Here is a 26,991-nt window from a genome sequence, read left to right as displayed (position 1 = left end):
ACTAACCACTAGAACTAACTAAAGTTAAGAAGAGGCCCGTGGTTCCACGGAGATTGATGGCTGATGGGATGGGTTCGGGGAGATAGAGCCACTCATTCACTGGAATGCTCCCGAAGCGTGGCCTGCACGAGTCTGTGAACTCTGCTCTGCTGACTTGCTGACTTGCTGACTTGGTCAAGTTATCGTATCAAGCCAAGCGCTGAACTAAGTTGCACTACAGAACAGTACAGTTGGCTCGTTGCCAGTGGTTGGTGATGATAATCTCTCAGCTGTGATTTGCAGTGATAAATTATCGCTATTGTCAATTAACCCGAGCCAACCCCCTCCCTGGCCAGAGAATGATATCTCCCAGGTTGGTAAGCAACTTGGGGTTGTGACTGATGATCAGACCCCGTAACCTTCACAACTGCATGATATGAGAACAGGCTGTGCACTCTAACTACTCTACTGTAGATACTCAACTACAGTGACACAACCTCGTAAACGCCAACATCTGGAATCTCAACTTTGACTTTCCTCCTCAACTCGGTCCGAGCTGTAATCGTAGATCCTGCGGCCACAATCTTCCCCCGGATGGCGCCGACCATTGCATCTCTTACGATCCAGCCCTTTCTCTCCCGTCAAACCCAAAGCCTCCCTTGGCCTGCAGGATAACATTAAGCCTCAGCCGCAGCCCACGATCATCATAATTTCCTCTTCCACGGTGTACGACTCATGCCATGTAAGCCAACCCACCTGCGGATCTTGTTCTCGGCCTCATCGCACAGATGTTGTCGAACCAGAAACAGTGTAGTAAACCTGGGCTTACGGACCGAAACTCTATCATCGCTCGATAGTTTCCAAGGTCACGCTTCCCCAAAGCCCGCGAGTCAAGCCATTGATCGTCATGGCCCTCTAATTAATAAGTTGACCTTCTTTGAGGCTATGCTTGGGGGATTTGCAAAAGCTGAACAGGAAGACCACAACAAAACCTGTGGCTGAAGGTTGTACATGTGAGCTGTATCGTGTCATTGTTACATGGGGCGTTCGGACTATGCTAGCCGTGTTTCACGCGATATTCTTGGTAGAGTTCGACGGTTCGTGTTGGTCCTATGCGCGTTGTAACCCTTCAGGCTTCTGCGTTGAAGAGACAGCGGCTAGAGGGTTTTGATATGAGCCACTGAACTCTTGTGAGAAGTGAAACGAGGTTAGAATATCCCCTTAATTTGGTGTTTTGTCGTTAGAGTGGTTGCGGGGGAGGGGATGTTCGTCAGTGGCGGTTGAGCTGACTTTTCAGGGTACGGGAATACCTGGGGAATTTGGAAGTTTAACTGGAGGTCGGTACCATTAGAAATCAGCCCGTTCTGAGAATATCGTGGACAGAACAGTGCAAAGGAGGGTTGATGAGAGACGTCTGCTGTTGGGAGGGAAGTATGCTTCCGAGTGACATTCTTCGAGCGTTCCGATAGTCCGAGCTGGGAAATGCCGTTCTCTTTGTCTTGACGGACGCGACGACCAGATCATACGTTTCGTCGAGCCTATGTTGGTATATTTGGCCGAGTGAATCTTGGCTTCCTGAAGGAGTATACACTGAGGCGTTGGAGAGGTGTGAGGCTATTCCCAGACATTCAGCTCATGGAAGAAGCCGTCGTACGACATGGACCCAAGACTTGCATAGCCTCAATCATTGCCATATACGCCAAGTCACAATTGAGTGTCGCTCGAAAGTCTTTATGGAGAATTGCGATCCTGTATATTCCCCTGAGGGAGTGAGTGTAAGACAACTTAGGATTGCTATTCGAAGTAAAAAAAAAAAGTATTTGATGGTTAAGCATAGCTTTAGACTAGTCAGGCGTAAGGTCAGAGGTCTTACTGCTGGAGAGCCCTCCATTGTGTATGCTGAGCTGCTCCCCTGAATGAAGCGACAGTCACGAACTCCTCGATATGATCGGCCTACTAGATGCGCCCATAATATAGATCAGCTCGAAGATTCTAGTACTCAAGAAGATAGAAACTAAGGCTATCATGCAGGCTTAAATCATCTCCCGAAGCAATGCCAGAGTGTTACACGTCCACGAGGATTTGAGACACTTTGATCAGGAGCGTATGCAATCATTCATGGTCACCCAGTCAAGAAGAAAAGAGCCTAAAGTGGAACTATAGTTCTTGTAATAGGATTGATTCATATAACATAGGCCTGAAGACCTTTGAACGTGCTGATATCAACGAGTGTCATAAGAGCTTCAGGGGAGGAGGACTGCAACCTGAACATCACGCACAAGCAACCCCCCATAATGCCCACGGATTTGTATAAAGACTATAAGAAATAAGCTTAGATAATCTCGTAAGCCTGAATTTAGTAGAGGATTCCGATGCAAATCGTGATCGAGAAGAGTCTCCTGGAAGCCCCTTAAGGAAGAGCTCGACGCAAGGTTGGCCACTGTGACCAATACCTACGGTTTAGCAAGAAAATACGCCCAAACAGGAAGAGAGACCAGCTCGAATAGCTGTGAATTTGTTTTTAAAACTAATCTCGGGTGTAGTTCAATAGGAATGCATTCCAAGTACAACCTGGGCCCCCTTTCACAGACAGTACACTTGACACGAACTCATCTCCACGGCCACAGTGCCGGAGTCAGCGGCGGCAATCTCGAGACATATTAGACGGCGAGGGTATAAACATGAATGGAGATGGAGAAGTGAAGGTAAGCGCACCATGGGTGTCGAGACAGGTTGAAATGGTACCAGCTGGGTAAGAGAGTTGAGAGACACGCTCCCCAACTTCAAGAGCATCATTGAATGACAATCATACGCCCATTACTATCTTCGACGCTTGCTAATACAAGATTTTACGCTAATATCAACCCCCCAGGTGCAGTCAAGAAACCCCAGGGCTTCTATCCTAAGTGACAGAAGGTTCTGGTGAAGTTGGTAGAGTTTATACAATTGTATAGATTTTAGTAGACTCTAGATCAGGAGCTTCTAGAACTTCAGCTTACTCTCTATCTCCATGTGGCTCCATAAACTAAGCAGTCACCACTTCGTGGTCCTCCTCCGACTTCCTGAAAGCATCCTGAAGGGGTATCTCTGCTAAAGGCACGACCTTTGTCTTCTTGACGAACTTCCATATCAAGTACGCTGCGGTAACGAGAGGGATATCCCTACAGAACGATTAGTATAGGAACAAATTTGGTCTCTGGTATCGGGACCACTTACAAATAAGATGACACAAAGCCAACGGGATCCCAGTTACCCCTGGTAAAGACACGGAAACCTCCTGTCAGGAGGATGAGCAGCGTCATGAACAAGCCGGCGCATGAAGAGTAGACTACTCTGATGTTAGCTAAGCTTCTATAACTTTAGGCTCACACTTACAAGTCCAAGAGTTGTGCCAGGGCAGTTTTTCGATGGGAATTCCTTGCTTTCTCATCGCAAGGCGTAGACGAATGTGGTTCAACAAGATTGACGCCCAGGAGATCAGAACTCCTGCCGCTGTCAGGTCTACCAGCCACCAGAAAACGGTCATAGCTCCGTTGGAGAGACTCATGAAGCTGAGGAACATGAAGCAAGTGAAGAAGAGCACGCAGACATAAGGCACACCCCACGCGGTCGTGCGGAGGAAGATCTGAGGTGCCTGTCGCTTGAGGGCTAAACCATAGAGAACACGGGTGCCGGCGAGAAGACTCTGATTGGAAGCAGACCATGCGGAAGTTATGACAACGGCGTTGACGACTGAAGGGATTGCAGGGATGCCGGCCGCGGAGGCTGCGATAACGAAGGGGCTTTGACCTGCGGCTCCGGACTGGTCGTTTAGTCTCTCGTCGTCGCTTCTTACAAGCATGCCAACAATGAGAATGGCCAAGATATAAAAGACCAGAATTCGGATGAAAACGTTCTTGCAAGCCTTGGGGATCGCGCGCGCAGGATTCCGCGTTTCAGCTGCGGCCATGGCGATAGATTCGACACCTGCGAAGGAGAAGACGGCGCTGGTCATGACAGACCAATAACCAAGGAACTGGCCCCAGCTCCCTGAAGCGATATATTCAACAAACGGTCCTGGGTCCTTCCAGTACCTGAAGCCAATACGTTCTGTGCCTGGGACGCCTCCCAAGTTGATGACCAAACCCAGGATAATGAGGAACACGACCAAGAGGATTTTGAGAAGGGCGAACCAGAACTCGACCTCGCCGAAAACCCGGACGAAGCAGAGACCGACGACTGTGGTGAGGACGATGAAGATCATGATCCATAGCGAGGGATTGATATCGGTCCAGAACTCGAACAACACACAGATGGCCGTGATTTCTGAAGGGATCGACAAAATGTTGCCGTAGACCAGATTCCATCCAATTGCGAACCCCCAAGCGGGATCAACGAGAAATTCAGCATGTCGCACAAAAGCTCCTGTCACCGGCAACAGCGCAGCGACTTCTCCCAAGGCGAATTGCACGGCGCACACAACGAGACCGACAGTCGCATAGCCAAGCAGCGCGCCGAGAGGACCGCCAGTCTGAACAGACTGGCCCAGACCGAGAAAGAGACCTGTACCGATAGCGCCAGCGATACCCAGCATAGAAAGGTGCCTCTCGTGCAGACCTCGCTGGAGGCTTTGCTCCTCGGTGGCCGTCACAAGATCGCCATTGTTGTCGTTCCTCGTCTCCACGCCCATTGACGGGCTTGCCTTTCCACCAGCAGCAACAACGTCGGTGCTCATCTTGACGCCTCCCGAGCTGGTTGGTGATGAAGATATTTGATAAGTGTTGATCGTGGTCTTGGCGGAGAGAAGTCTTCTATTTACGAGCTCAGGGAGCAAGAAAACTTGTGATATTAAACCAGGGTGCCAAAATAAACCTGGCTAAGATCTTGCAAAGATCTACTAGACTTGCCTAGATCTTTTCATCACCTCCCTTTGCGAGGCGAGAAATGTCTTATCGACGCCATCACTTGAGCCAATGGTGCAATCTGAGATTGACTGGGGGGCTTCGGGCAGTCAGATACGGATACCGGCAATATTCTTCATGGTTGCGGATGTGATTGCTCTTTTGATCTATGGCGTGGTTGAGGGAGTGGGTTGGGACTCCATTTAATTGGAATTTTGCAAAGTCTAATCCTTCTCGAATTTGGCGATCTATCGACACGCTAAATTGAAGCTACTGTACTTCTGCCTACCCTACAATACCTGAGATGTGATCCCCAACTTCATATTGGACGAGCATTAATAAGGGCAGCTGATAGCTATTGAGGCCTGTTCATGAATCGTAGGATAATGCACCGTAGCGGAGACAATGTGGAAACAAGCATTGATCCAGCTCTCAATCGCTTCTTGTTAGCACTGCTACTCCTGCTGTATATCATCATCAAGCATCCGAGTTGAACTGCAAGTAACAACTAGTCGACTTTCCTTTTCACAGAAACATCCAATGACTAAGGCGTGCAGCAAGGAATAAATGTGTACTTTTAATACTGTTCTACTAATTTATATCCGCCCAGAAGCATTGTTTCATTTCGAACCACACAACAAAAACACCAAACAAACGCAGACAAAAACCAAGAAAGCCAGCACTACCCACAGGAGAATCGGGATACTACGTTTTCCGGTGAGCCTTACCCTTTGCTTCCGTTTTTCATCGATAAGCTCAAAGACACTTTTATCCGGCTCGCAGGTGACCTCTTGTGGAGGTAGCTCGTCACTGACGAAATATTTGGCTACAATATCTCGAGTGCAATTTGAAGAATGGGCCGTGAAGCCATGCTATGAGTTTCTGTCAGTATCACCATCAATTCAAGACATGATATTATACTGACACCAACACCGTTGTGAACAACAACCTGGCTCCCAGGAAATCTGGCAGATATCTTCCGGGCATTACCCAGGGGAGTTACCGGATCGTATTTGCCGTTGACGAGAAGGATTGGGACTCTTGTCTTGACTCTTGAAAGGCTTGTAAGATTTATCGCTTCAGCTGCGTGAGTGTTCCATCGAAAACACACCGAGGCCTGAAGTAGTTCCGAGAGGAAGAAGGGGTTATCTTTGGCCTGATCGTCTTGGAACAAGGAAAATACTTCCCCAGGGGTCTCAGCGCGGAAAGTTGCGTCACTGCACCAGATCGCTCGATAGGCAAGGTCCTCAAGCGGGTTCCAAGTTGTCGAGTTTCCGAAGCCAGGACTCTGGGAGCACATCGAACGATTGCCCTCCAAAGTGGTATCAATCAGTTCATCCAGCCAAAGATAACCATCAATGCTATAGAGAGCTCCGAGAACCCAGCCGCTCAGCGCGAGTGATCTAACGCTGCCTAAACCACCCCCAACTCCTGTGCAGACCATGAAGACGCGATTGAGGACTTCGCGGAAATCATCTCGTTTTTTGGGAAGCTTGTTAGCCGAGTGACATGAATTATTTGCGGCTGCCATGCACTCGTCGTAGAAATGATACAAGGCCTTCTCTGCATCCCTGGTGCCATCGAGCCCCAGGTTGTCAACATAGTCGTCGGCGAGCAGATTGCCATCGAGAAGCATGCGCGCAATACGGTCAGGAAACATACCGGCCAGAACTTGACCTACGACCGTGCCGTACGAAATGCCCCAGTAGTTGATGCGGTTACCTATTTGCAGGGCAATTTCCGCGACATCTCTGGCGACGAATGCAGTGCCACGGAACCTCCGTGCCTCGTCCTTCGTAAGAAAGGATTCCGTAAAAGTGCTTATATAATTCAAACCATCGCTGATCAAAAGTTCAGTAATAGCTTCGCTTTTATTGAGGAAGTACGACGAATCCTGAGCGGTGTAGATGAGCTCTTCGACCATTTGCGTCAGAGTTCCATTATCATCAGGCGGAACCAATGTCTCGCCAGTACCACTAATTCGAGGTTAGATTTGACTTTCACAAACTTGGAAAAGCCGAGATGTCACCTACCGTGGGTCAAAACTGACTATGTCGTATCCTCCGCCAAACATCGAGAGGGCACGGTCAGGGTCCATTTGCAACAAGGTCTCGACTCCGGAAACACCTGGACCACCAAAATTCACGATGATGCTGCCTTTGTACGATTTGTCGGTCTTAGATTGCTTGGGCGCTTTGACCTTGATCAAATTCAATGTCGTAGTGCCCCTGGATAAGTCGGTATAGTCGAGAGGAACATCTAAAGGACTGCACTCGAATGCCTTGTTCTTTTCCAATTTCTTGAATTCTTGAACGCCCAGATTGCACGGGGTCCATTTCAAGCGTAATTGTACGGGTTCATCGAAGTTTTGGTGAGCGGGTATGAGAATATCAGGAGCGTCATCTTTGGACAGATATATAGCATGTATGCAGCGCAGGAACAGGAACAGGTGGATGGGAATAATGCTTATGACCTTCATGTTGAATAGGGAGGGTGAAGATGTGGTGCTGAGAGGGTGGTATACTGAATAACGTTGACAAAACGATGAAACTGTGCGGGTTGCTAATGATTGAATGGATTGAGAGATGTGTGTAAAGGTCCAAGTTTATTTACAAGGTGTCTGACTTGAAGTTGTTTGACTCCCAGCATGACAACGATGGAAGGGGCCAGCGGCGAGTTGCGTCAGCCGCGACGATGCCCGAGTACAGAAGGAGTTGAACACTCTTTCCCCTCTAATGCCTAGAAGCCACTGGGAGTTGCGACCGCAGCCCCTGAAGAGCAGCCCCTGAGCTTCGAAGCATTTGAAAGCATCAGACATTAGAGCAAGCATCCCAGATAGATACAGAATGATTGAAAACAAAACAAAACAAAACAAAAGAAAAGGATTCGGGATTTTCTTAATGAGAATTCGTACAAATGCGAGGATTCGAGTTGGCCCATGCTTCATCAAATGTGCTTATAGTGAACCCCTTTCCGTTTAACTCGATATCGTACCAATACTAATGACACTGGTAGGAGGCACCGTCGGTGTCAAGCTACTTCAACTTTCGAGTCAAGGAGGGATCAGATCTGTGAATGAGCGAGATGGAGCCTTCCATGATTCCGCCTTGGTTTTGTGCCTTCAGGTCCCGTCATGTACGGGTAGGTAGGTACCTTACCTTAGTATTTGGTATCACGAAGCCTCCACTGGGCTGGGACAGGTGGAAGAAACTCGCGGGCCAAATACGTTGCTCATCTCCAGCTGTGAATATCCTTCATCACTAAAAGCTTACCGATGCTTCGTCTCATTGTCTCCTTGTAATCCAAACCTTCTTTCCGATTTGATCTACGTGCTTCAACAAAATGACCTGGCACATATCTGTTGAACCCGACCGATAGCAGAGCCACGGTGTCTGTTGATTGCCACACAATACCTTCGCGAGCCTACAATAAAGGACTGACATACTGAATTCATCCTTTAGAGAGACTCTGTGCTTGATAGAGGTCAGAATCGAAGATCTCATCAAGTCCCGTTGCACCACTGAGCGCTCACGTATCAATTGTGTAGAAATGTGATGGCGATTAAAAATGTAACTAATGGGAAACTCTGCTGCGGGTCTTTTCCAAGGAAACAAAGTTGACAGAACAACAATTTTCCATGAATCACCTGCAAGTCGTCTATTCCAACACTTGAGCTGTAAGCTTGTCTTGCGTACAGACTTCTCCGAACCTTGGTCTGGAACCGTTGGTATTGCATCTACTGGCGAATAGACATTGACCCACCGACTTTTGCATCCACTGAACTCCCTGGACTTGTAAAAAGCCAGCTGCGAGGCCACGAGCCAAAGGCTGCTGGGAGAGATCCATGTTGCATGACCAAAACCTCAGGCTCATCATCATACGACCAAAGTATGCCATGCTGAGATCTCTCATCCCAGAGCCCTGAATCCTCTGCCTCGTCACTGAAGGCCATTTGAAGCCCGCTGCCCAACGTGAAAACGCAGCATGACCTGCAAAATATTGTCAGCTTGTGGAATCACATCAAGTCAGACGTTTATACATACACAGCAGTGGAGACGCCAAGGAATGTCTTTATGCAGCCAACAAGCCCACCGAAGGGGACAAGACAGAGACCCATGTTTGGTTGTGTATGAGTTTATAACAAGATTGGAGAGGTTCGATAGGAATGGCCGAAATCCGTTGCAAGGGATGGTGTCGATGAGTTCGGGTTTCGAGCGCAATTGCGAAGTGAATTTGTGTGTTGAGACGTGATTGCTCGGAAGGAAGAGCGAGGCATGAGGTTTTATACTTACTTGGAGCCTGAAGATAAAAGTTTTATGGTTTGGGGGAGAAGGTTTCACAACAAAGGTCTGCATATTAGTGTCTAACGACGGAAAGCCAAACAGATCAAACTTTGCAACCTGTTTATCAAGGACCGCAGTTCTGTAGAGAATTGGCTGAGTTATTTCGAAACTCACTGCCATGTCGAACAAAGAGTCACAAAACACACGCATAATGAGAGAAAAAGCACTCTATTCGAAGATCCTGGCGTATCCCTATGCTGTCTTGTATTCCGAAATGCTGATGATCCAGAGCGCCGGGCCTGTGTATAATAGAAAGTCTGAGGGCCAAAACCTCTACTCTGTTGTAGAAAAAGAGTTCTTGAGCGACGGCTCAGGATGGCGAAGATGCATCTAATGCTCCGTTCAAGGTCTTGCAGATCTCCCAATCTACCCACCGAACGCCTCTAAGCGTAACTCTGACGTCGCTATGCAGTCAATGAAAGACAAAATGAACGATAAGAAGAAAAAAAGGAAGAAAAGAAAAGAAAAGGCCGTGGTCTCATCCACCCGGTATCGTGTATGGTCAAGAAGAAACTCCGTTGGCAAATCACTCGCGATGCTCGTGAGGTTCATGCGATTCGTGAGACTGGGTGATAGTTTCAGCGCCTAATGACTTCTCTGTTGGCAAGACAATAGCTCGGTCCAAAGCATAAGGAAGTCCACGATGGCGCCCACGAATCATCATGGCGCAAATGATGAGTTTACTGAATGTCGAAAACTCAGTGCAAAAAGACGAATTGATGGTAGGATATCCTAAACTCAAGCCGACATTACAGCTACATCACGGTTAGCTCTGACGATCATGATGAAGAGGCCCTTCCTTACTACGCTGAAACGCCCTCGAACAACATCGGCCACATCGTAAATGCCTATTATGGTGAGCGTTGTAGCCAATGCACTGTGGAGCCATCCTCACCGGATCATTGCCGTCCATGATCTTCTTGTGCTCAGCAATAGAGATACACAAAAGCCCAAGACAGATGTACCACAAATCGAAACTCAGCTGGTTCCGGAGATGGGTTACAAAATATGAGCCACCATCTTCCTCATCATATTGTAGACTATGCTCGTAAATGCCCAAAGAGCGCTCCTCATAGGTATTTGAAGAACGGACGACGATTGAGATGGGGTACACGGAGATGTACATCATGATGAGCAAAGCCATTTGCACAGCCGGGTTAACATTGGCAAGGTTGAAACTGGCTGTACCAGTGTGTCGAGAACTAACAGCCTGAAACACAGCAGCGCAGAACCTCTGCCACCCAGGAAGTACCGTCACAGTCGAGTTATCCAAATCCAGGAGTATGATGAATAGAACATCAACGAGATTAAGGAGGGCAAGAATACCGAAAAGTGCCCAGGTTGGTCCACTGGGGAAAAGAAGGGTATAACATCGCCGCGGGTGATTGAGAAGAAAGTGTAGCGGCTCTTGAAGGGAAGACTGCTTCGAGACGACCTTGGAGGTAGCCCAAATGACAAGCCGGAGGAGGACAGGGTAAAAGGTGTGGCCAGCAAGGGCGAGGGCGCTCATGATGAGAAGGGGAGCTGGGGCGTCATTGAAAGATATCATTGAATCGGGAGTCAAGGTGAAACCCAAGTTAGTGATCATGGTTTGAGCAGAGTACACTGCCCTAGATAAAATGTGAGAAGGGTAGAAGCCATAACCCAGGAGGAAACTTACCACCAAATTCGATTTTGCCCGCACTTGTCGATGTACTCAACGTACTTCTTAGGAGCATTCTGAACCCATGCTATCAAGCAGACAGCCCCGAGGCAGTGAAGAAAAACATAATAGCCTGTAGGCATTTAGCAGGTTGTCCCTGGCCAACCGCCCGAAGACTTGCCAATGATTATCTTGAGTAGGAGCTTTAGGCTTTTGTACTCGATACCACCCAGTTCCTCTCGGTCCTTAGACGACAGGTTGTGAAAGATGGAATTACGCCCTATGGTTACCTCTCGAGATAGCCGGGGAAAGTCACCCACGGCAAGTGTTGGTGCCCTGGCTAGCGGACGCTCCTTAGGCGCTTGAGTAGGATTGCCAATAACAAAGAGTGACGAAGCAACGTTGGCGACGCGCTCGACGGAGCGGACTTTAGCCAGACTAAGGCCCGCACTACGTCTACGGCGAAGGATACCAATCGGGGTGGACTGAGTTCGCGAAATAGGTTCAATAACGTCTTCTAGAAGGAGGGCTTAGCTCAAGTCACATGCAACACATGCAGCAACAGACAGGGATCGCACCATCTCGAGTGTCTCGGCTGAACCGTCGCTCAGTATTTAGCTCGACAAAAGGAAGACCTAGATACGTCAGTTGGTACGAGGAAAGGGGCAAATAGTGGCGTACCTTGGTCTCGAGCGCGAGGACCGGGGATATAGAGAGTCGACTCCTGCTGTTCATGGCGAGGATGGCGATCGGTCGAAGGATCAAAAGTGATTCTCGTTTCGTGCTGGTCTTCCTCTTTGACCCTCTCTTCCTTAATTGTGGGTGAAAGAATGTCTACCGGCCGTTGTTGGGTTGGATGGTCAGGAGCTGGATCAGTCCGACTCCGAGCCTCGATTGGAGGGAGTGCATCCCGTTCCGCGGCATTCTTATGTACGCGTTCTGTCACAGATCGTGCAAGTCCCGGTCTATTGTCAAGTACTTCTGAAAGGGGATTATCAGCTCCATTTTCTGGATCCTCCTTAGGATCTAGATCCACTGGTCTGCGTCTGCTGAGCAGAGCAGGAGCTTTATGGCGAACCGTCAGCAGCGGCCGCCAAATAAAGGCGAGAACGAACTGACCAGCATTCTTGAGGTATCTTCGGAACCAGATAAGGCGAACGACCACGACTATAATATTGATTGTCACAAGATTGCACACTAATGGCACGAAGTACAGAAACAACTGCTGGTATGTCTTCAGTACAGGAACATCGACTCTGTAATGAAAACGGTTAGCACCGTTGAAGCCCACAAAGTGTGGTGGAAAGTGGCTCACGTAGTTAAACCGGTAACGGTCGAGGCGCTAACGCCAAAGAAATAGGCATCGATTGCACTCAGCTTGCCTTCCGGATAGATGAACAAGAAGCTCGACAGACCCATGCAGATGATGTAGATGTCTACGTGCCACCAGGTAGCGTTGTCAGCCGCATCCTTTCAGCACCTTGTCACTAGAACGGCACTCACAGTGTATTTTGACAAAATTGAGATTTGGGCGCCACATGTTCGTCTGTTTGGCGTTGATACGCCGAAGACGATGCCCCAGTGCGAAGGTGTTTCAGGGCTGTTTGCAACTTGAACGGGCGTAAGGTCTGGACGCTCTGTGCCGTTTTCCGAGGAAAGTAATAAAAGTGAGCGAGCAGGTTGCAGACCAACTCGTTCGAGCAAGAAGAGAGTGCGAGCAGGCAGTGTTTGAGCGAATTATTGCCAAGCCGAGGAGCCGGGATGCAAGCTGTGAAGGCATCTGCAATAGCGGAAGTGGTGCATTGACAATAGAACCCAGCGGCCTAACGCAGTGGATGTAGGTGGCCACCACAATTCGCTGACAATAGACGAGACATTGTCACAATATTGTTAAGGAAGAACCTCTCTGCCCGGGGTAGCATCCGGTAGTCATCGAGCACGGCCGATAGGAACCGCAGCTCTTGCAGGGGAAAGGCGGTAAGGGACCCTGAGGGTATCATGGAGGAGGCCTCGCGATACCTGATTTGGCTGATATAACGTCACTTGCAGGCCGTTTCAGTGACAGCAGTTGGGTGCTTTGTTTGATGAATCCCTGATTGGGCTTTAGGCGGTGGCAGTGCAAGATTAGCTGGGTCTGCATCACATGCCTAAACTTTTGGAGGTAAAGAGATAACTTTATAGCGGATACAGTTGTAGGGAGCCTCGGGGGGCAAGAAAACAGCGAACCTTAATCTAGGGTGCCAAAATAAACTCATCAAAAGCTATCCTAACCTTAAACTATATTACCTAAGTCTTTTTGTCATTTAGGATCGAGGTTATGTGTTTTCTTTCCTCGCCTAGGGGAGGTATCTCTAGCGCTGTTGTTTAATTGAACGCATCGTATTTTGTGTCGACTCCATGCATCGACACATCTGGGGATCGTTAGTGAGTAACTGCCCCAATGGAGTGCACAGGGCGCGGGCATGAATGCGAGGCTGGGCGATACCATCCATGCCTGAGTCATGTTGCTTCTGTCATCCATGTCTTGAACCTCGAAAACAATTCTTAATACTGAAACATCAACCTTCGAATTGAGGTTGAGATGAAGAAGAAGATTAGAGATTGGGATGTCAACGCTAAGCTCAAATGCCAAGCGCCAAGATCAGATCAACTGCAAGTGCTCGCGCGAACAGACAGGGAAGACACATTATGTCATCCCTCATCAAAAAAGTGGAGATGCACTCTAATCGCGCTCACGAAGCGCGTCGCAACACGAGCTTTGGCTTGGATAATACATCATCATGCAAATCGAGTAAACAACAAAACAAAACTCAACCTCAATTTTCTTTCTCTTCTCGACAAGCCAATCTCTTATCAATGGCCCATCTACAGCTCCACCTTTAACAATGGATTACAACTTTGGCCAGGACGCCCCCTCCGGCTCTGGCTCTGGTTCCTCAAACTGGCTTGGATTTGGTCAGCGCGTAGCTGTCGCTTCTTCGTCCCCTGGTGTGCCCAACACCATGCCCGAGGCTGACGATACCTCTTTTGCCGAATCATATCGCCCAGAGGCTTCTCCTTTATTCAACCCGCTTTTCATGCCCCGAAACCCGGCTCGTGAAGCTGCACCCTCGAATGCTTTAAGCCCTGGTCCTCCTCCCAGCTGGCCCTGGCAACGCGATACAACCTTCAACAGTGACGGTCTCGAATCCCCCGAAGTCTCTGCTCTCCCCGAGCAGCCTTCGCGTTATTCTGAATCCCCCGAAGATGATACGCCACAGGAGTCCGCTATCGTTGAGGAACCCACTGATACGCATCATGTTACTTCCCCCGAACGCGCCCCATTCTCGCCGTTGCGCGAATCCGCTGCAGGTGCGCAAGAGAACTCGATCATTCAGTCAAATATCACCGAAGAAGTGATCACGGAGGCAGGCGCGGACCCCGTTGTTGAGGAGTCACGCGTTGAGATTTATGAGCATACAGAGACCATCGTACAGTCCTCAGAAAAGGAGCCTGAAGAATTGCTTTCTCAGCAAGAACCTGGCAATGTTGTTCAAAATGGTGAAGCCGATCGCGTTGAAGAAACACCCACCCAGACACCCATTGAGCAAGCCGCCGATGGCCAGCAAACCCCAGCGCAAAATCAACCCAAATCACCAGAAATTGCCTCAGCCCCTGCCACAGGACCCAGTTCTCTTAAGAATGCATTGCTTTCGGTTGGGAGAGGTATCATAAAGCGTATGTCAGCGCCACCTCCGGCAGTCGTGGCGACACCTCAACCAGAAGACTCTCAGAATCGAAGAGCTACCTCGACACAATTAGAACAACAGACCGAAAGAGCTGGTTCTACTCCCTCACTAGTCGTTGAACTGAAATCAATGTCAGAGCCTGAAAAGGCAACATTCACTTCCCAAGCTCCTGCGCCTGAGGATGGACCATCGCATGGTGAGGAACCTGCTGCACCAGCATCCGCAAAGCGGAACCGACGAAGCACACAAGGGGTTGTGGAAGAGGTTTCAGGGTCTACTACAAAGCCCACTCGTGGCCGCCGAAGCATTGCTTCTGCACCAGCTTCACCCGCGGTTAAGAACGCTCCCTCGTCAGCCCAGAAACGAGCCCGCAAGTCCATGCCTGCAAGTGTTCTCGCGGATCAGACCCCCAAAAAGCGAGGACGCCCACGCAAGAGCGATGCTGTGGCCACTCCAGCCGCGCCCCCAAGTACCGCAAAGAGAGGCCGACCCAGAAAGTCAGAAGCCACTCCAATCACTGTCCCCAGCGCATCAAAGCCCTTGTCTGCCAGAGGCCGTCGTGTTGCCAGTGCTAGCAAGGCTGTGGCGACACCTCGAAGAGCTACAGCCACCCGGACACCCAAGACGGCCATTGGACTTCGTGCCGCAGCTACTCCTACGACAACACCAAAGCCACGTGGCAGGCCGCCGAAGAATCCTCCTCAGCCAACAGAAGAGGAAGAAGAAGTCGAGCCAGAGGTGGAAGCACCCAAGCGTGCTGGTCGGGCAAAGCGAGGTGCCGATTCGACTGATGATGCTCCCGCCACGAAGAAAAGCACACGCACAGTCAAGCCACGCACAGTTCCCTCACCAGCTAAGCGTGGCCGGGCTACGAGAAAGGCTGCTGCTTTCACTCCAGCGGAGAAGGCAGAACCTGCCACAAAACGTGGTCGCCAAACTGCAGCTGCGCCCAAAGAAGAGGAGCCTGCTGGAGCTCCCAAGAAACGTGGACGTCCTGCTTCCAAAACTGAGGCGCCAGCAGGTGAGGAATCTGCTCCAGAGCCCAAAACGCGGAAGCGAGGTCGTGCTGCAGCTGCCGAAGACACCACGGCTGAAGAGCCGGCTTCCAAGAGACGTGGTCGTGTTGCTAAGTCTGCCCCGGAGGAAAAACCAGCACCGGCTCCCAAACGGCGTGGAAGGGCGGCTGCCTCAAAGGCCGTCGAAGAGGCTGTAAGTGAGCCTGCACCTACAAAGAAGCGTGGAGCTGCCAAGACCGCTACTAAGTTGGCCGAGAATGCTGCATCTGGGCCCGAGTTGGCCCCCAAGAAGCGAGGACGTGCAGCTGCGTCAGCCAAGGCCACTGAAGATGTTCCTGCTGAGACCGCCACCACAAAGCGTGGACGTTCTAAACGCACAGCACCCGAGCCTGAGCCTGAAGTTGAAGCATCCGTGCCTGCCGCGAAGAAGCGCCGTACAACACGCAAAGCCGAGGAGCCAGTTGTTGAGGAACCAAGCAAATCTACAGGACGAAAGACAGGACGGCCTACAAAGGCTGCCAAGGAAGTTGTGGAAGAACCCGCACCCAAGCGTGGCAAGTCCACTCGCTCTAAGGCCGTTGAACCTGAAGAGTCGAAGCCTGCTGCCAAGCCTCGTGGTCGAGCTGCCGCGAAGAAGGCACCAGAGCCTGCTGTCGAAGCCGAGGCGGAGGCCGAACCAGAGAAGCCCAAGGCTCGTGGACGGCCCGCAAAGGGAAAGGCTGGAAAGGCTGGAAAGGGAGAGCTCCCAAGCTCAAAGACGGCTGAAGCTCCAGCACCAAAACGAGGACGAGGAGCAGCCAAAGCCACAGCCACCAAGGGCAAGGGCTCTGCTCCTACAGGCGTGACCAAGACGGGGAGACCAGCACAAACTGGTGTACGAAGAGGACTGCGATCAAGGGGCTGAATTAATTAATGTCTGATATACGCGTGCAAAACTTTTGTTTCGGCGATAAAAGGATGGTAGGGTGGACATCTGGTTTTGAGGTTTATTGTAAATTACTGTATTCGGGATGAGCACGCATGGCGTAGGAACGGAACGGATCATTACGAAAGCACTTGTATGGAGTACATGGAATAGCAACAAGCTCACATATCTGCTTCTGGTTCATCTGTGATGAAAGTGCTAAAGAATCGCCACATTTTCGTGGACTTGTAAGGTAACAAAGCAGAACATAGCAACAGAATACAACCATCAACCTCCAGGCTGGTATCTTGAAAACGAAAGAACGAAAACCCCAAATCACTCGTAAAGATCCTTATCGATATCACCATCCTTGTTGGAATGGGGGCTTGTCACCTTGATACCATTCTCCAATCGTGACAGCGTCATGATATACCCCTTGTGATCGCACCAGCTGCGGACCATCTTGACAGCTGTCTTGATCTCTCGTCCATTGAGTTGCCAGAGTGACAACTCGGCGATGTCCTCGTCATCAAGCGGCTTGTCCCCACAGGCTGCGGTGATCTCTCCTCCAACATTGTCGTCTGTGCCGCCGTTTCTAGGCGTGGTGGAACCCGTAGCAGGAGATTCATCGGTGACATCGGTGACTCGGTTGCTGTCAGACAGACGTCGGAGGAACTTGCGCCAAACGGTCTCGCGAGCCTCGCGGGTGAGAGACTTGAAGAGGAGATGCAAGCTGACTCGGCTGCGGAACGCAGTATCAATGGTATGATACAGGTTGGTGGTCAGGAAGATGATGCCGCGATAGTACTCGAGTTCGCGAAGAAAGATGCTGACAAGTTCATTGCGATGAATGTCGTTGGGGTTACGCTCTGCCATGAAGACATCCGCTTCGTCAAGCAGGATGACAGCGTTCCACTCGGTAGCCATCTCAAACACTCGCTTGATGTTTGCACCCAGAGCAGCAGCATTAATACCGAGATCCTCAGCCTGCAAGTAGAAGAGAGGGCGGTGGGAGCGATCCGCAATCGCTTCGGCCATGAGGGTCTTTCCTGTCCCAGGAGGGCCGGACAGAAGCATGATGAGACCTTGTCCCTTGCCGACAATTACATCTTCCATAGCCGTGTTGGGGCCGTTGGTAAGACTGTGATTCTCAACGAACGACAGCACCAAATCCTTCTGCTGCTCATCAAAGACAAGGTGGGAGTACGCTTGATCGTTCCAGACAATCGGCTCAAGATCTTCAACGTAGAAGTAAACTATAGATTGTTAGCACAGGCACAGCCCATCAGACATCAGCGGCCTTACCCCAGAGTTTGTTCTTCAAGGCGTATCCACCGATGAGCTCGGTCATGAATGCAAGCTCCTTGGGCTTCTTAAGAAGCTCTTCCTTGTTCTTGGCCTGGTCCTCCTCATTGAGCCTCTTCTGCTGTGTCTTGGGATGTTTGCCCTCAGGTTTGGCTTCGGCGATATCCTGTTTACGGCGGCGGTTTGATACATCGACCACCTCAATCTCTGGGTCCTTGTTCTCGCGCTTTCCTTGGGCAAGATGGTATTTGTTAAACCCGACCACGTCGACTAGGACACGACACTCCACGTTGTGTTTCTCAACACTAGATTCTCCTGGGTGCAGAGCAATGCCGTTGTATGAGCAATACGCCAAGCCCTGTAGGTCAAGAACCTTGTGACCCCGAGATAACAAGCGCTGTTCAATGGCATCCTTCTCTGGATGCATCTCGAAGGGGTAATGACGAAGGTCACGGATGGGTTTGTTTCCAGCGAACTCATTGATCGTAAGCGTTTTCTTCCTCCAGATGAACTCCTCGCCGTTGAAAGCCATGACTTTGGCTGTCAGGACGAGCTGCTTGACACCATCATTAGTGTCGTACTCGGTACCATCCACCTTGGCAACGAACTCGGAGTTCATTCCATAGCTGTAGACTGTAGAGTCCTTGGGGAATAAAGTCCAGGCCGTACGGAAGTCAATGAGACCCTTGTCGAGCAAATTTCGTCGCTTGATTTTGAGATCGCGGAAGATCTCATCAAGAACCCTGAGAAGCAGTTGCAGGTATCCCTTGAGCGGATCGCCCTGCTTGGTGTTGCGATACAAGACTCGGATCTCATCTTGACAGAACCACAGAGGGCGGAAGGGCTCTTTGAACAAGGCGGCATCACAGACATCGAGATGGAGGTTCTCCTCCTTCTTCAGAATAGGCTCGATTGCACTGACAAGAAGAGGGTTCTGGACGTCGACTCTGTGGTACTTGAGAGGGTATCGGCCTGAGATAGCGCCCTTCTGCATGTCTTTGATCTTGTACACTTTGATGGCAGCACAGTCTCGTGTCTTGGTAATGGCGGTGGACACTTGCTTGGGTGGGAAGTTTTGCCAGTCCCAATCATTCCTCGTAGGATCCGAGCGCTTTCCCTCGTAGAGGGTATATATGAAGGTGTCGGCACCAAAAGATGGATCTTTGAGATTGATCTCGCCGGGCTCCTCCTCCTTGTACTCTTTCTCGAGATCAAGTGGCTCATCGAGAGGAGATTTCTTGCGGTGGAGGAACTTGTACTTCCATTTCCAAGTCATGTCTGAAATGTTGTCGCCAACTTTCTCGAGCATTTCAAGCATGATGAACAGAGATTTTAAAAAGCTCTCAAGGTACTCGTCAAGTTCGGAGTCGGAGATAGAGGTGACTCGCATGGGGGGAGGCCCAGGAGGTGGACGGGGGGACGTATTTGACGATGGATGAGGTGCCTCCATGGTTAAAGTTCAAAAACGTCCTAGCCCTCAGTGGAGAAAAGATAAAACAAGCCCGGGCCAAGATGACAGTAAATAAAGCCTACTTTTGGCTTCCAAAGACAGGGTTGGCAGGGGAGGGGTCCAATCTGATAGCTTAGGACTTGCTGGTGCCTGGTGCCATTGTTACCTCACAGTTGGCCTTAACGCCATTTTCAGCCATTGCCCGCCTGAAGGTACGGCAACAGATGAAGCTGCATGCACAGGTACATCCATCCGTGTAAAGGCACCTCAATCCGCAAAAAGGCGTCTGAGTTGTTGAGGGCAGACATCCATCCATAGCCATCCATGCCACCGCCAACTGCAATTTGATAGCACATCTTACTGGTCAATACTTTGAAAGACAGGAGAAGTAACAGGAAAATAAAGTCTATCTATGCATATTTGTTGGTTGTGTTATGTGCATCATTCGAAACGTCGATCTTAATGGTCAGGATCCAAGTGAGGTGATGTTTGCCGTCCTCCACCCCCTGGCCTAGGACTTACAGCTCGACAGCTCCTGTGGGGGACCCTGTAAGTCCTGACTCCTCCCCGGCCGCTAAGGGAGCTTGGGCCTCTGCCTAATATGACCCACCACTTGGCAAGTGTTGGTAGGTAGCTGAAAGAAAAGAGGCCTCAAGATGGTCAAACTGACAGCGACAATCAGGCTTGTACCTGGGGCAATACTTGTGTTATTTTGTCCAAACGTCTTGGATTTTCAGCCCTACTTCGCCCAGCTCCCGCACAAGGCATCCGCATTCGATAGCTCAGGAGGCTCAACACAAGGCACTTCATGAGGCAGCATCATATCATCAAGGTCCGGAAGTGAAGTGAGATTTGCCGCTCCATGCGAGTGAAATAAAGGTTTTAGATTCATGTCGTGTGCTACTATAGCCAAATCGATTTACTCGCCAGTCTGCTCATACGATGCGATGCTGTCAATGCTACTGTGTAACGTAGTCTGCAACTGAGGGTGAGGAAGAACTTGAATTGGCTTTCAATATACACCACTTCCAAGCTTCCACTCAACTTTGGGTAACAAAATAAATGTCAATGAGGATAGCCACAGATGCTGGGCCACTGACTGGAAATACCATCTCTCCGTCGTAGTCGCGGGGCAATGTGTTTCACTAAATGGACATGGGCTACAATAATGGACAGCAATTCAACAAGCGGGTTTAGCTCAGTTGGGAGAGCGTCAGACTGAAGTCAAACTTCAATCAATTGATATCTGAAGGTCATGTGTTCGATCCACATAAACCGCAAGTTCTTTTTTTGGTGTCCATCTCCATAAGTGGAGATGCAGACACTGAAGCTGTCTGTGATGAGCAGGAACTGTATTCTTTCCGATATTGGCCATCAGCAAGAAAGAGAGGTCTACCTTTAGTTTTTTTCTTTTAATGCATGTATTTCATCCACGTTGTTCTGCAAACCGTACGTAAATGCTTCACAATCCCCGAGTGTCGAGGCGAATGAAGATCAGGAGATCACAGCCAAATTCGAGTAATCAATGGCAGAATTGGATTACCAGCACTTCATCCTTCTTACTGTTGAATTCTTCTTCAAAATGCTGGGCATTTATCGACCGGATTGCTGTGGTTCGACGCTTGCACTTCATGAAACAACACGTTCCAGAAGCGGCCTTTGCTTGATGGACCTACACGCCGCGTCCATTGACCCATCATTGGATGGACAACAATGACCAGCGAAGATCCACAAGCCATTGTATCTCCGACATCACCAAGTCGTCGAGTTCTTGTGGTCAGCCGGGTCTTTCTGAAAAAAGCACATCTCGTGCCAAGCTATGAACTGATAAGCCATTTTTCGTCATGAACAGTCTGAGAGTAAGAGCACTTATCAAGTTCAAAAGCATTCTTGCGGCGAGATTTTTGCTGAAAAATTGACAACTATACACATACTGCACTGACATCCCGGAGATATGCAATATCGCGATGCTATGGGCCACCATGAAGCTTTGCGTATCCGACAGTTCTGATATCCACCAGTCCCACAAAGACATGACTAAATGTCTACCATCGAAAGAGAGGGAGGCGAGTATGCATTGACCGAAGAAATTGGTGCGAATTCCTGGGCCAGCACTCGAAAACTCGGCTGGTTGCCCTTCAGTTCTTTGTCGTGCTGTCGAAGCGACGATTCCTCTTGTGGAGGAAGAAGCCATGGATGGAAGGATGAGCAACCCGACATCTCAAGTGAATTTTGGAGATGATTTCAGGCCTTTGTGACGAGCCGAAGAAGCATGGAAACGCGGATCCGCTGTGAAGATGATGTGGTAGCGATCCTTCTGATATGCCATGACCACAAGTCAGAGGGGCTTTAGTCTTCATTGTCTGTCTATCACTGTCTCGACAGGATATCCCCCAATGAACCTCCCAAAAGATGGCATTCTTCAACAGTTCTCCCTGACCACTTGTCATCCTTTGCATGGCCGATTCTCATCCTGCCTGAACAAGACCGAAGCTGAACTTACCCGAATGCTCAGCAAGTCGTCAACCCATTCCGCGCTTCTCTGCATAGAAATTGTGGACAAGCATCTAGAAAACATGTGGCTTTCTGTTTGCCGCAAGGGCGATTGGGTGCTGGTCTTTATTACCAGGTCAAAGGACTGACGGCTGTGAAACCTCGCGCACGATTCCGCAGAGGTACATACGTTGGAAGATGCAGGGCGAATTCCTTGCAACAGCTCACGCAGTGTAGGGCTAGTGTGGCCTTGGGGATGGAGTTGCAAAACTCGCCCGGAGAAGGGCAGTCACTGGGTGCCAGACAATGGCAAATACCGGAGAAGGGATGGGATACCATGACTCTTCGAACACAGTGCAAGAGATCACGCAGAGAGTTATATTATGGGATTCCGGATGGAATAGACTTCCCAGTAGGCAGAGATTGGACAATGCCTTCAGAGTATAGGGCCTTGGGTCCGAATTTGCAGAAGTCCATGGTGACACTCAACGGCAAGTTGCCGCATCTCCCTCCTGAAGCATACACCGCTTGTCTATGGGAATCAAATCACTAACCAGGCCTGACTCACGGTCACTGTAGGTGAAATAAGACGTCATCGTCTGATATCAAACGACACATGACTACCTAACAGCTGCTTGCCAGGTGACATAGACAGCGTGCCCAGGCTACCGTGCTATAGCAACCACATCGTCGACACATACATCAAAACACAAACTCGAAATTTACCCTTTCAAATAACATTCTTTCACTCACAAATATCCTTGACCGCAAGTTGACTTATCGTCGGACAGCAGGTTTTATATCATCTTCTAGGTACGCAGCTACCCGAGGCCCACGGCTGCAAACCGAGTGCCTCAACCATCGCGGGGTGCAAAGTTTGGCAAAGCAAATCATCGATAACATAACTCGGTATATTCTGATTCTTCTTGCTAGTTTACTTTCTTTGGCCGACCACTATTGTTTCTATTCGGAACCCCGCTTCACACATCAGCTTCTTTCAATGAAGGCGGGATGAATGAATAGAAACGACCACCGCCATTGTCCAAGGAGATTTTGCTGTTCACGGACCATTCAATCACAACAATAGGCAATCTTAACTCTCCAACAAGGAGGACTATAAATTGTTCTTCGCTTCTATCGGCTTTCGAATCTTTGATCCTCATCATCTCACCCAACTCTCCTCTACTGTACCCTACTGTATCGACACTTATCCAGCATATCATAATTATTCATCTTCAACTCATCTTCACCACCGGTTCCATCTTGACTGTTCTTCAAGATGGAAACGCCTCCTACTCCAATCACTCGGGAGAGTTCTAGCAGCCCTGATCCCGACGTTACTCCTCCCCCTAATGAGCTGAGCAGCCCATTTACAAGACCTAGCACTATTAGCACAGGTTCTGAACTCAAGAAAAAGTCCCACATGAAGTTCTCACAGGTTGCTGCTGGGGAATCACCCAGTCTCCGTAAGGATAGAGGCCCTCTTCCCCAGACCAATCTGAACGCTATCATCGAGGAAACTACCACTTATCGAGCTCCTCAGTTCCGAAACGAACCAATACCTATGCATCCGCGTAACCATGAGGCTTATGCTTTCGTGCCTCAAAAGCCTATGACCTTCAAGTCGAATACGGCTGGGCTAACCACACCAGCCTATCATATCCGCCAGCCTATTCCTCCTCCCCCTGACCATGCTGCTTCAACCAGAAGCCTGTTCCCTGGAGCTTTGGCTCCATCTCCAGCCATTTGGGAAGGTCTTAAGGGGCACTTCAGCCAGCTAGGAATCAACGAGCACAAAAGCATGCCTCTCCCAACAACTATCCCTCTTGCTCAGACACCCGCGGCTCCCATCCAAGAGGCTCCGCGTCCTGCTCTCCCCGCCTGGATCGAGGACGCTCTGAAGAAGGTCCCATACGCCAAGAGCCAAGACGATTATCGTCAGAAGTTCAATTTGGCTGCCCGCCAACAAAATGCCCGTGGCTTCAGGCCCATGGCTGCGATCGCTCGCCCTCCTAGCCACATTGCTCGTGAAGATGAAGCTAGAGAGTCTGTCTTCTCTGACAACTACAAAGGAGAGCACAACACACGTAACGCAAGCGCTTTGAGCCTCACCCCAGACCAGAACTGCGCCCTCTGGCTGACCAATCTCCCACCTGATGTCACTCATCATGAACTCCTTGGACAGATCCGCAACGTCGGACGTATCTGGTGCTCTGTAATCAACGAGCCTGACTGGGAGCGCCACGAAACTGCCGCCGCAAAGGTCGTTTTCTTCACCCCTGGTCCTGCTCAGCTACTCCTCTCAAAGTCTCTCACTCAGGGCATTAGTGTTCGCGGCTTCCCTGTGCGAGTCACCCACAACCGCGTCAAGTATGGGGAGCAAGGAATTTTGGGACCTGCATCTCGTGTTCTTATCATCACCGGAAAAAGCACCTTTGTTAACCCCAGCTCCCTCACAAAGTTCTTCGAGGAGCGCTTCGTCTTTGAGGTTGACGAGATCACCGAACTCATTGTTCAGGGGGATGCTTCAAAGGGCGGCCGGTCTGTGGTCGAGTATCGATTTGGAAGCTTCCGATGCCAAGCGCAGATGGGCAAGATGGCCTTGGAAAAGGATCGTCCTCAGGGATTTGAGAAGGTCGAGTTCGGTGAGGATCCATGCGAGGTTGGCGACACCCTCTCTGCCTATGGTGTTGCTGCGGAGCGTATTCAGGGAAAGGGAATGTGAAACTGAGATATGAATGATGACGGCACGCAATTGTGTACGGGGGTGAATGATCTTTTGGACGGGGGTATTTATGTTATCTTGCTTGTTGGCCCTGGAGTTCTACCGTTATCTCATACCCTCGAAGGATGTCGGAACGCATCAGATAGATCACGATTACGACATGAGACATTAGTTAGATGGCTTAGATACTGTCAACAATATTGCTGTAATTTACTCGCTACCCACAAGAACGAAGATGTCGATGACCCTGAGTGAGTGTCGATGCCAGGCGCTTTCGCCTTTCAATGACCACTAAGCAGCCATTGCAACGGGCATGTCCGTGTTCCATGTGGCTTCGCATTGGCTTTACGGTGGCCTATAATTAGTCGCTAGGGCTGAGCACTACCCAGTGACTTGCAGCGAATTAGCGTGCCATGGCGATCTGAGTTAACGTTGAACCGAGACGGTGGACATGCCACTTCCGACTCGATGTAACCATATTACACATGACAATCGTCATCCATGAACTAGCCATAAACGGCCTTCAAGCCAATGTCTTGATGCTCGGAATCGTATGATGATTCCATCGTGAGATTTATGATTCTTTGGTATAGAGAATAGACCACCGTGTATGAACGAACTCCGTCAACACCTCCCATGTCTAAAAATGCTGGTATAAGACAAATACAGAAAAGAACAAAAGAAAACGACCGTAAGACATCTATCGTTTCAATGACTCATCCCAAGGTAACCACGTCTGGCGATCAAAAGACGGCATGCACTTGACCTTCTCCGGCGGCTCGTACTGCCACTCAATATGGGCTTTATCCTCCTCCATATGCTGTATGACCTCATTCGTAAAGCCCTTCAGCTTCTTGATATCCTTGCCTCTTTCATCTGTGTACTCCAGACTGATGCTTGGTACTACTGCGATCTTTCGGTAGCCCTTATGCCACAGGTCCTTGCAGAATAGTTGCGGTTCGCCCTGGAAGCATTCGTCCTTCTTGGGGTCGCGGAATCGTAGGCCGTTGAGGATCGGAGCGGCTGTGAAGGCTGTTGCGCCGTTCCAGCAGGCAAAGACTTGGAAAGGAAGATGGGCGTCGTATCGCATTCGTGCTTCTCGGTTTCCTCTGAATAAGTCCCAGGCGTTGTCCCATGATCCGTCTTCGGGGATGGGGAAGAATGTGTCTCCCGCAAGTGTCCTGGCGACCTGCAGTGTGTTAGCGTCTCAGTCTTGTTGTAGGAATCGAGAGTCAAACTTACCCAAACGTCGTAGAATGTGGGATCAGGACCAGCGTAGGTAAAGTCCATGGCGCAAGTCATATCGGCATTCAGCTTACGACGCTGGAGCGCAAGCTCAAGTAGATCATCGGGACAAGCAGCAACATCGTTGATGAAGAGGACGGTAGTGTCATCCGCTGCTGGGACCTTCTTCTTAAACAGAGGCTCCAAGGCCAAGTTTCGTAATTGAGCCAACTTGCGGATGCGAGCGCCCTTGGATGGGTTAATTGCAGAGTTGTTGTAAAAGTAAGTGACTCCAATTTCCTCGAGGAATGGGCGCAAAGCGACAAGAACATCAGCAGTTCCGTCGGGAGAATTGCCTTCGACGATTGAGAGAGCGCATCGTTCAGGTCCAAGGAATTGGATGGCCTCGACAATGCTGCCCATGAGACGAGGAAGAAGGTCTACGATATTGCGCAAATTAAGGGCAAAGAAGAAGTCGATTGAATGTTCGTCATTTCCGTCTCCCCGAGTGTCTTTCTTCTTCTGAAGGCCCTTGTATCGCTTGGTGTCCAAGGGAGGGCATTGAAGCCGCGGGCGCTCTTTCGAAGTAGGATCGAGAATGGCGTGAATGTAAGGAGTGATGCGCTCGGTAGAGAGAACGGAACCTGGGACATGTTAGTCACTATTATATGGAAAAATGAAGATTGGAACTCACCATTTGCGATTGGGATGGCAGATTTTGTTGTTGTTGGTGAGGGCGCTGCGGAAGTTGTAGAGGAGATGGTTGGTGTAGTATGTACCTCGATTGTACTTGTGGTGTAGGTGCCGAGTGTCGAGTATGAAGGAGGCTCCTCAATAACAGGCGAGTCAACCAAATCCGACGTCGTACTCAAAGGTAAATCTATTGTTTCCGTAGACGTGGTCTTAAGGGAGGAGGGGGCATGGAGCGGTAGGTATGCCTCAGATAATCTGGTTATATGATCTCGGCCAAGGTACAAGCTCGCTGTGACTAACAAGAAGCAGACGAGCGGGACACTCAGAACAAAGACCTTGCGATGCATTTCGTCAACAATTCGAGTCCATAACAGATAAAACAGAACAGAGTGAGAAGATAAAAAGAAGGGGAAAATTAAAAGAAACAATAATTAATTTACTCGCGCGGCTGAGAGAAGGGCGAGGCACAGCACCATCGCCTCGAAGGGAAGGGTTGGGATGAGACACAAACGCCTCGTCCAGTACGAGTGCCCGCTAACAGACGCTAGAGGACACACCCCGGCAGCGCCGTTTGAAGGCCGAGGGCACGTTACGGAGAGCCTACTGTAC

At 49.8% G+C, this 26,991-nt stretch overlaps 10 protein-coding genes and 1 non-coding gene across 13 annotated transcripts; 4 read left to right on the top strand and 7 right to left on the bottom strand.

Moving 5' to 3' along the window:
- Positions 1–157: 157 nt before the first annotated feature.
- FVEG_10228 (hypothetical protein) lies at positions 158–1,412 on the bottom strand. Its single transcript, XM_018899292.1, has 2 exons — positions 1,325–1,412; positions 158–1,166 (listed from the first exon to the last, which is right to left on the bottom strand). Exon 2 carries the CDS (start codon positions 655–657, stop codon positions 502–504), a length of 156 nt encoding a protein of 51 aa, XP_018757340.1. The 5' UTR covers positions 658–1,166; positions 1,325–1,412; the 3' UTR covers positions 158–501.
- Positions 1,413–2,483: 1,071 nt separating this feature from the next.
- On the bottom strand, positions 2,484–5,012 carry FVEG_10229 (hypothetical protein). Its single transcript, XM_018899293.1, has 3 exons — positions 3,355–5,012; positions 3,196–3,307; positions 2,484–3,140 (listed from the first exon to the last, which is right to left on the bottom strand). Exons 1-3 carry the CDS (start codon positions 4,691–4,693, stop codon positions 3,005–3,007), a joined length of 1,587 nt encoding a protein of 528 aa, XP_018757341.1. The 5' UTR covers positions 4,694–5,012; the 3' UTR covers positions 2,484–3,004.
- Positions 5,013–5,405: 393 nt separating this feature from the next.
- FVEG_10230 (hypothetical protein) lies at positions 5,406–8,178 on the bottom strand. The gene is made up of 3 exons (XM_018899294.1): positions 6,893–8,178; positions 5,785–6,835; positions 5,406–5,731 (listed from the first exon to the last, which is right to left on the bottom strand). The coding sequence occupies exons 1-3, from the start codon at positions 7,336–7,338 to the stop codon at positions 5,480–5,482; spliced, it is 1,749 nt and encodes a 582-aa protein (XP_018757342.1). The 5' UTR covers positions 7,339–8,178; the 3' UTR covers positions 5,406–5,479.
- Positions 8,179–8,595: 417 nt separating this feature from the next.
- Positions 8,596–8,976, bottom strand: FVEG_10231 (hypothetical protein; the record flags this gene model as incomplete). Its single annotated transcript, XM_018899295.1, has 2 exons — positions 8,596–8,848; positions 8,903–8,976. The coding sequence occupies 2 exons, from the start codon at positions 8,974–8,976 to the stop codon at positions 8,596–8,598; spliced, it is 327 nt and encodes a 108-aa protein (XP_018757343.1).
- Positions 8,977–9,728: 752 nt separating this feature from the next.
- FVEG_16760 (hypothetical protein) lies at positions 9,729–12,384 on the bottom strand (the record flags this gene model as incomplete). Its single annotated transcript, XM_018905997.1, has 10 exons — positions 9,729–9,957; positions 10,007–10,050; positions 10,098–10,812; positions 10,863–10,977; positions 11,026–11,361; positions 11,423–11,479; positions 11,526–11,909; positions 11,964–12,100; positions 12,160–12,280; positions 12,348–12,384. 10 exons carry the CDS (start codon positions 12,382–12,384, stop codon positions 9,729–9,731), a joined length of 2,175 nt encoding a protein of 724 aa, XP_018757344.1.
- Positions 12,385–13,558: 1,174 nt separating this feature from the next.
- Positions 13,559–16,706, top strand: FVEG_10234 (hypothetical protein). Its single transcript, XM_018899296.1, has one exon. It carries the CDS (start codon positions 13,730–13,732, stop codon positions 16,490–16,492), a length of 2,763 nt encoding a protein of 920 aa, XP_018757345.1. The 5' UTR covers positions 13,559–13,729; the 3' UTR covers positions 16,493–16,706.
- FVEG_10235 (hypothetical protein) lies at positions 16,663–19,187 on the bottom strand (the record flags this gene model as incomplete). Its single annotated transcript, XM_018899297.1, has 2 exons — positions 16,663–17,748; positions 17,798–19,187. 2 exons carry the CDS (start codon positions 19,185–19,187, stop codon positions 16,829–16,831), a joined length of 2,310 nt encoding a protein of 769 aa, XP_018757346.1. The 3' UTR covers positions 16,663–16,828.
- A 1,247-nt stretch (positions 19,188–20,434) lies between these two features.
- FVEG_16761 lies at positions 20,435–20,527 on the top strand. Its single transcript has one exon. It is a non-coding gene; the product is annotated as a tRNA-Phe (tRNA).
- A 1,047-nt stretch (positions 20,528–21,574) lies between these two features.
- On the top strand, positions 21,575–21,889 carry FVEG_10236 (hypothetical protein; the record flags this gene model as incomplete). Its single annotated transcript, XM_018899298.1, has 1 exon — positions 21,575–21,889. One exon carries the CDS (start codon positions 21,575–21,577, stop codon positions 21,887–21,889), a length of 315 nt encoding a protein of 104 aa, XP_018757347.1.
- Positions 21,890–22,794: 905 nt separating this feature from the next.
- On the bottom strand, positions 22,795–26,916 carry FVEG_10238 (hypothetical protein). Of its 3 annotated transcripts, none has more exons than XM_018899301.1 (4): positions 26,384–26,916; positions 25,708–26,333; positions 23,164–25,654; positions 22,795–23,119 (listed from the first exon to the last, which is right to left on the bottom strand). In XM_018899301.1, exons 1-3 carry the CDS (start codon positions 26,727–26,729, stop codon positions 25,166–25,168), a joined length of 1,461 nt encoding a protein of 486 aa, XP_018757349.1. In that variant the 5' UTR covers positions 26,730–26,916; the 3' UTR covers positions 22,795–23,119; positions 23,164–25,165. The 3 variants fall into 3 exon arrangements, with proteins under 3 accessions (XP_018757349.1, XP_018757350.1, XP_018757348.1); XM_018899302.1 differs by having other exon boundaries at positions 23,177–25,654; XM_018899300.1 differs by having other exon boundaries at positions 22,795–25,654.
- On the top strand, positions 23,020–24,465 carry FVEG_10237 (hypothetical protein; the record flags this gene model as incomplete). The annotated part of the gene is made up of 1 exon (XM_018899299.1): positions 23,020–24,465. The coding sequence occupies one exon, from the start codon at positions 23,020–23,022 to the stop codon at positions 24,463–24,465; it is 1,446 nt and encodes a 481-aa protein (XP_018757351.1).
- Positions 26,917–26,991: the final 75 nt, after the last annotated feature.

Source organism: Fusarium verticillioides, chromosome 9 (genome assembly GCF_000149555.1).
Source record: "Fusarium verticillioides 7600 chromosome 9, whole genome shotgun sequence".
Classification (NCBI taxonomy): Eukaryota; Fungi; Ascomycota; class Sordariomycetes; order Hypocreales; family Nectriaceae; genus Fusarium; species Fusarium verticillioides.
This window is presented reverse-complemented; position numbering and strand designations above follow the sequence as displayed.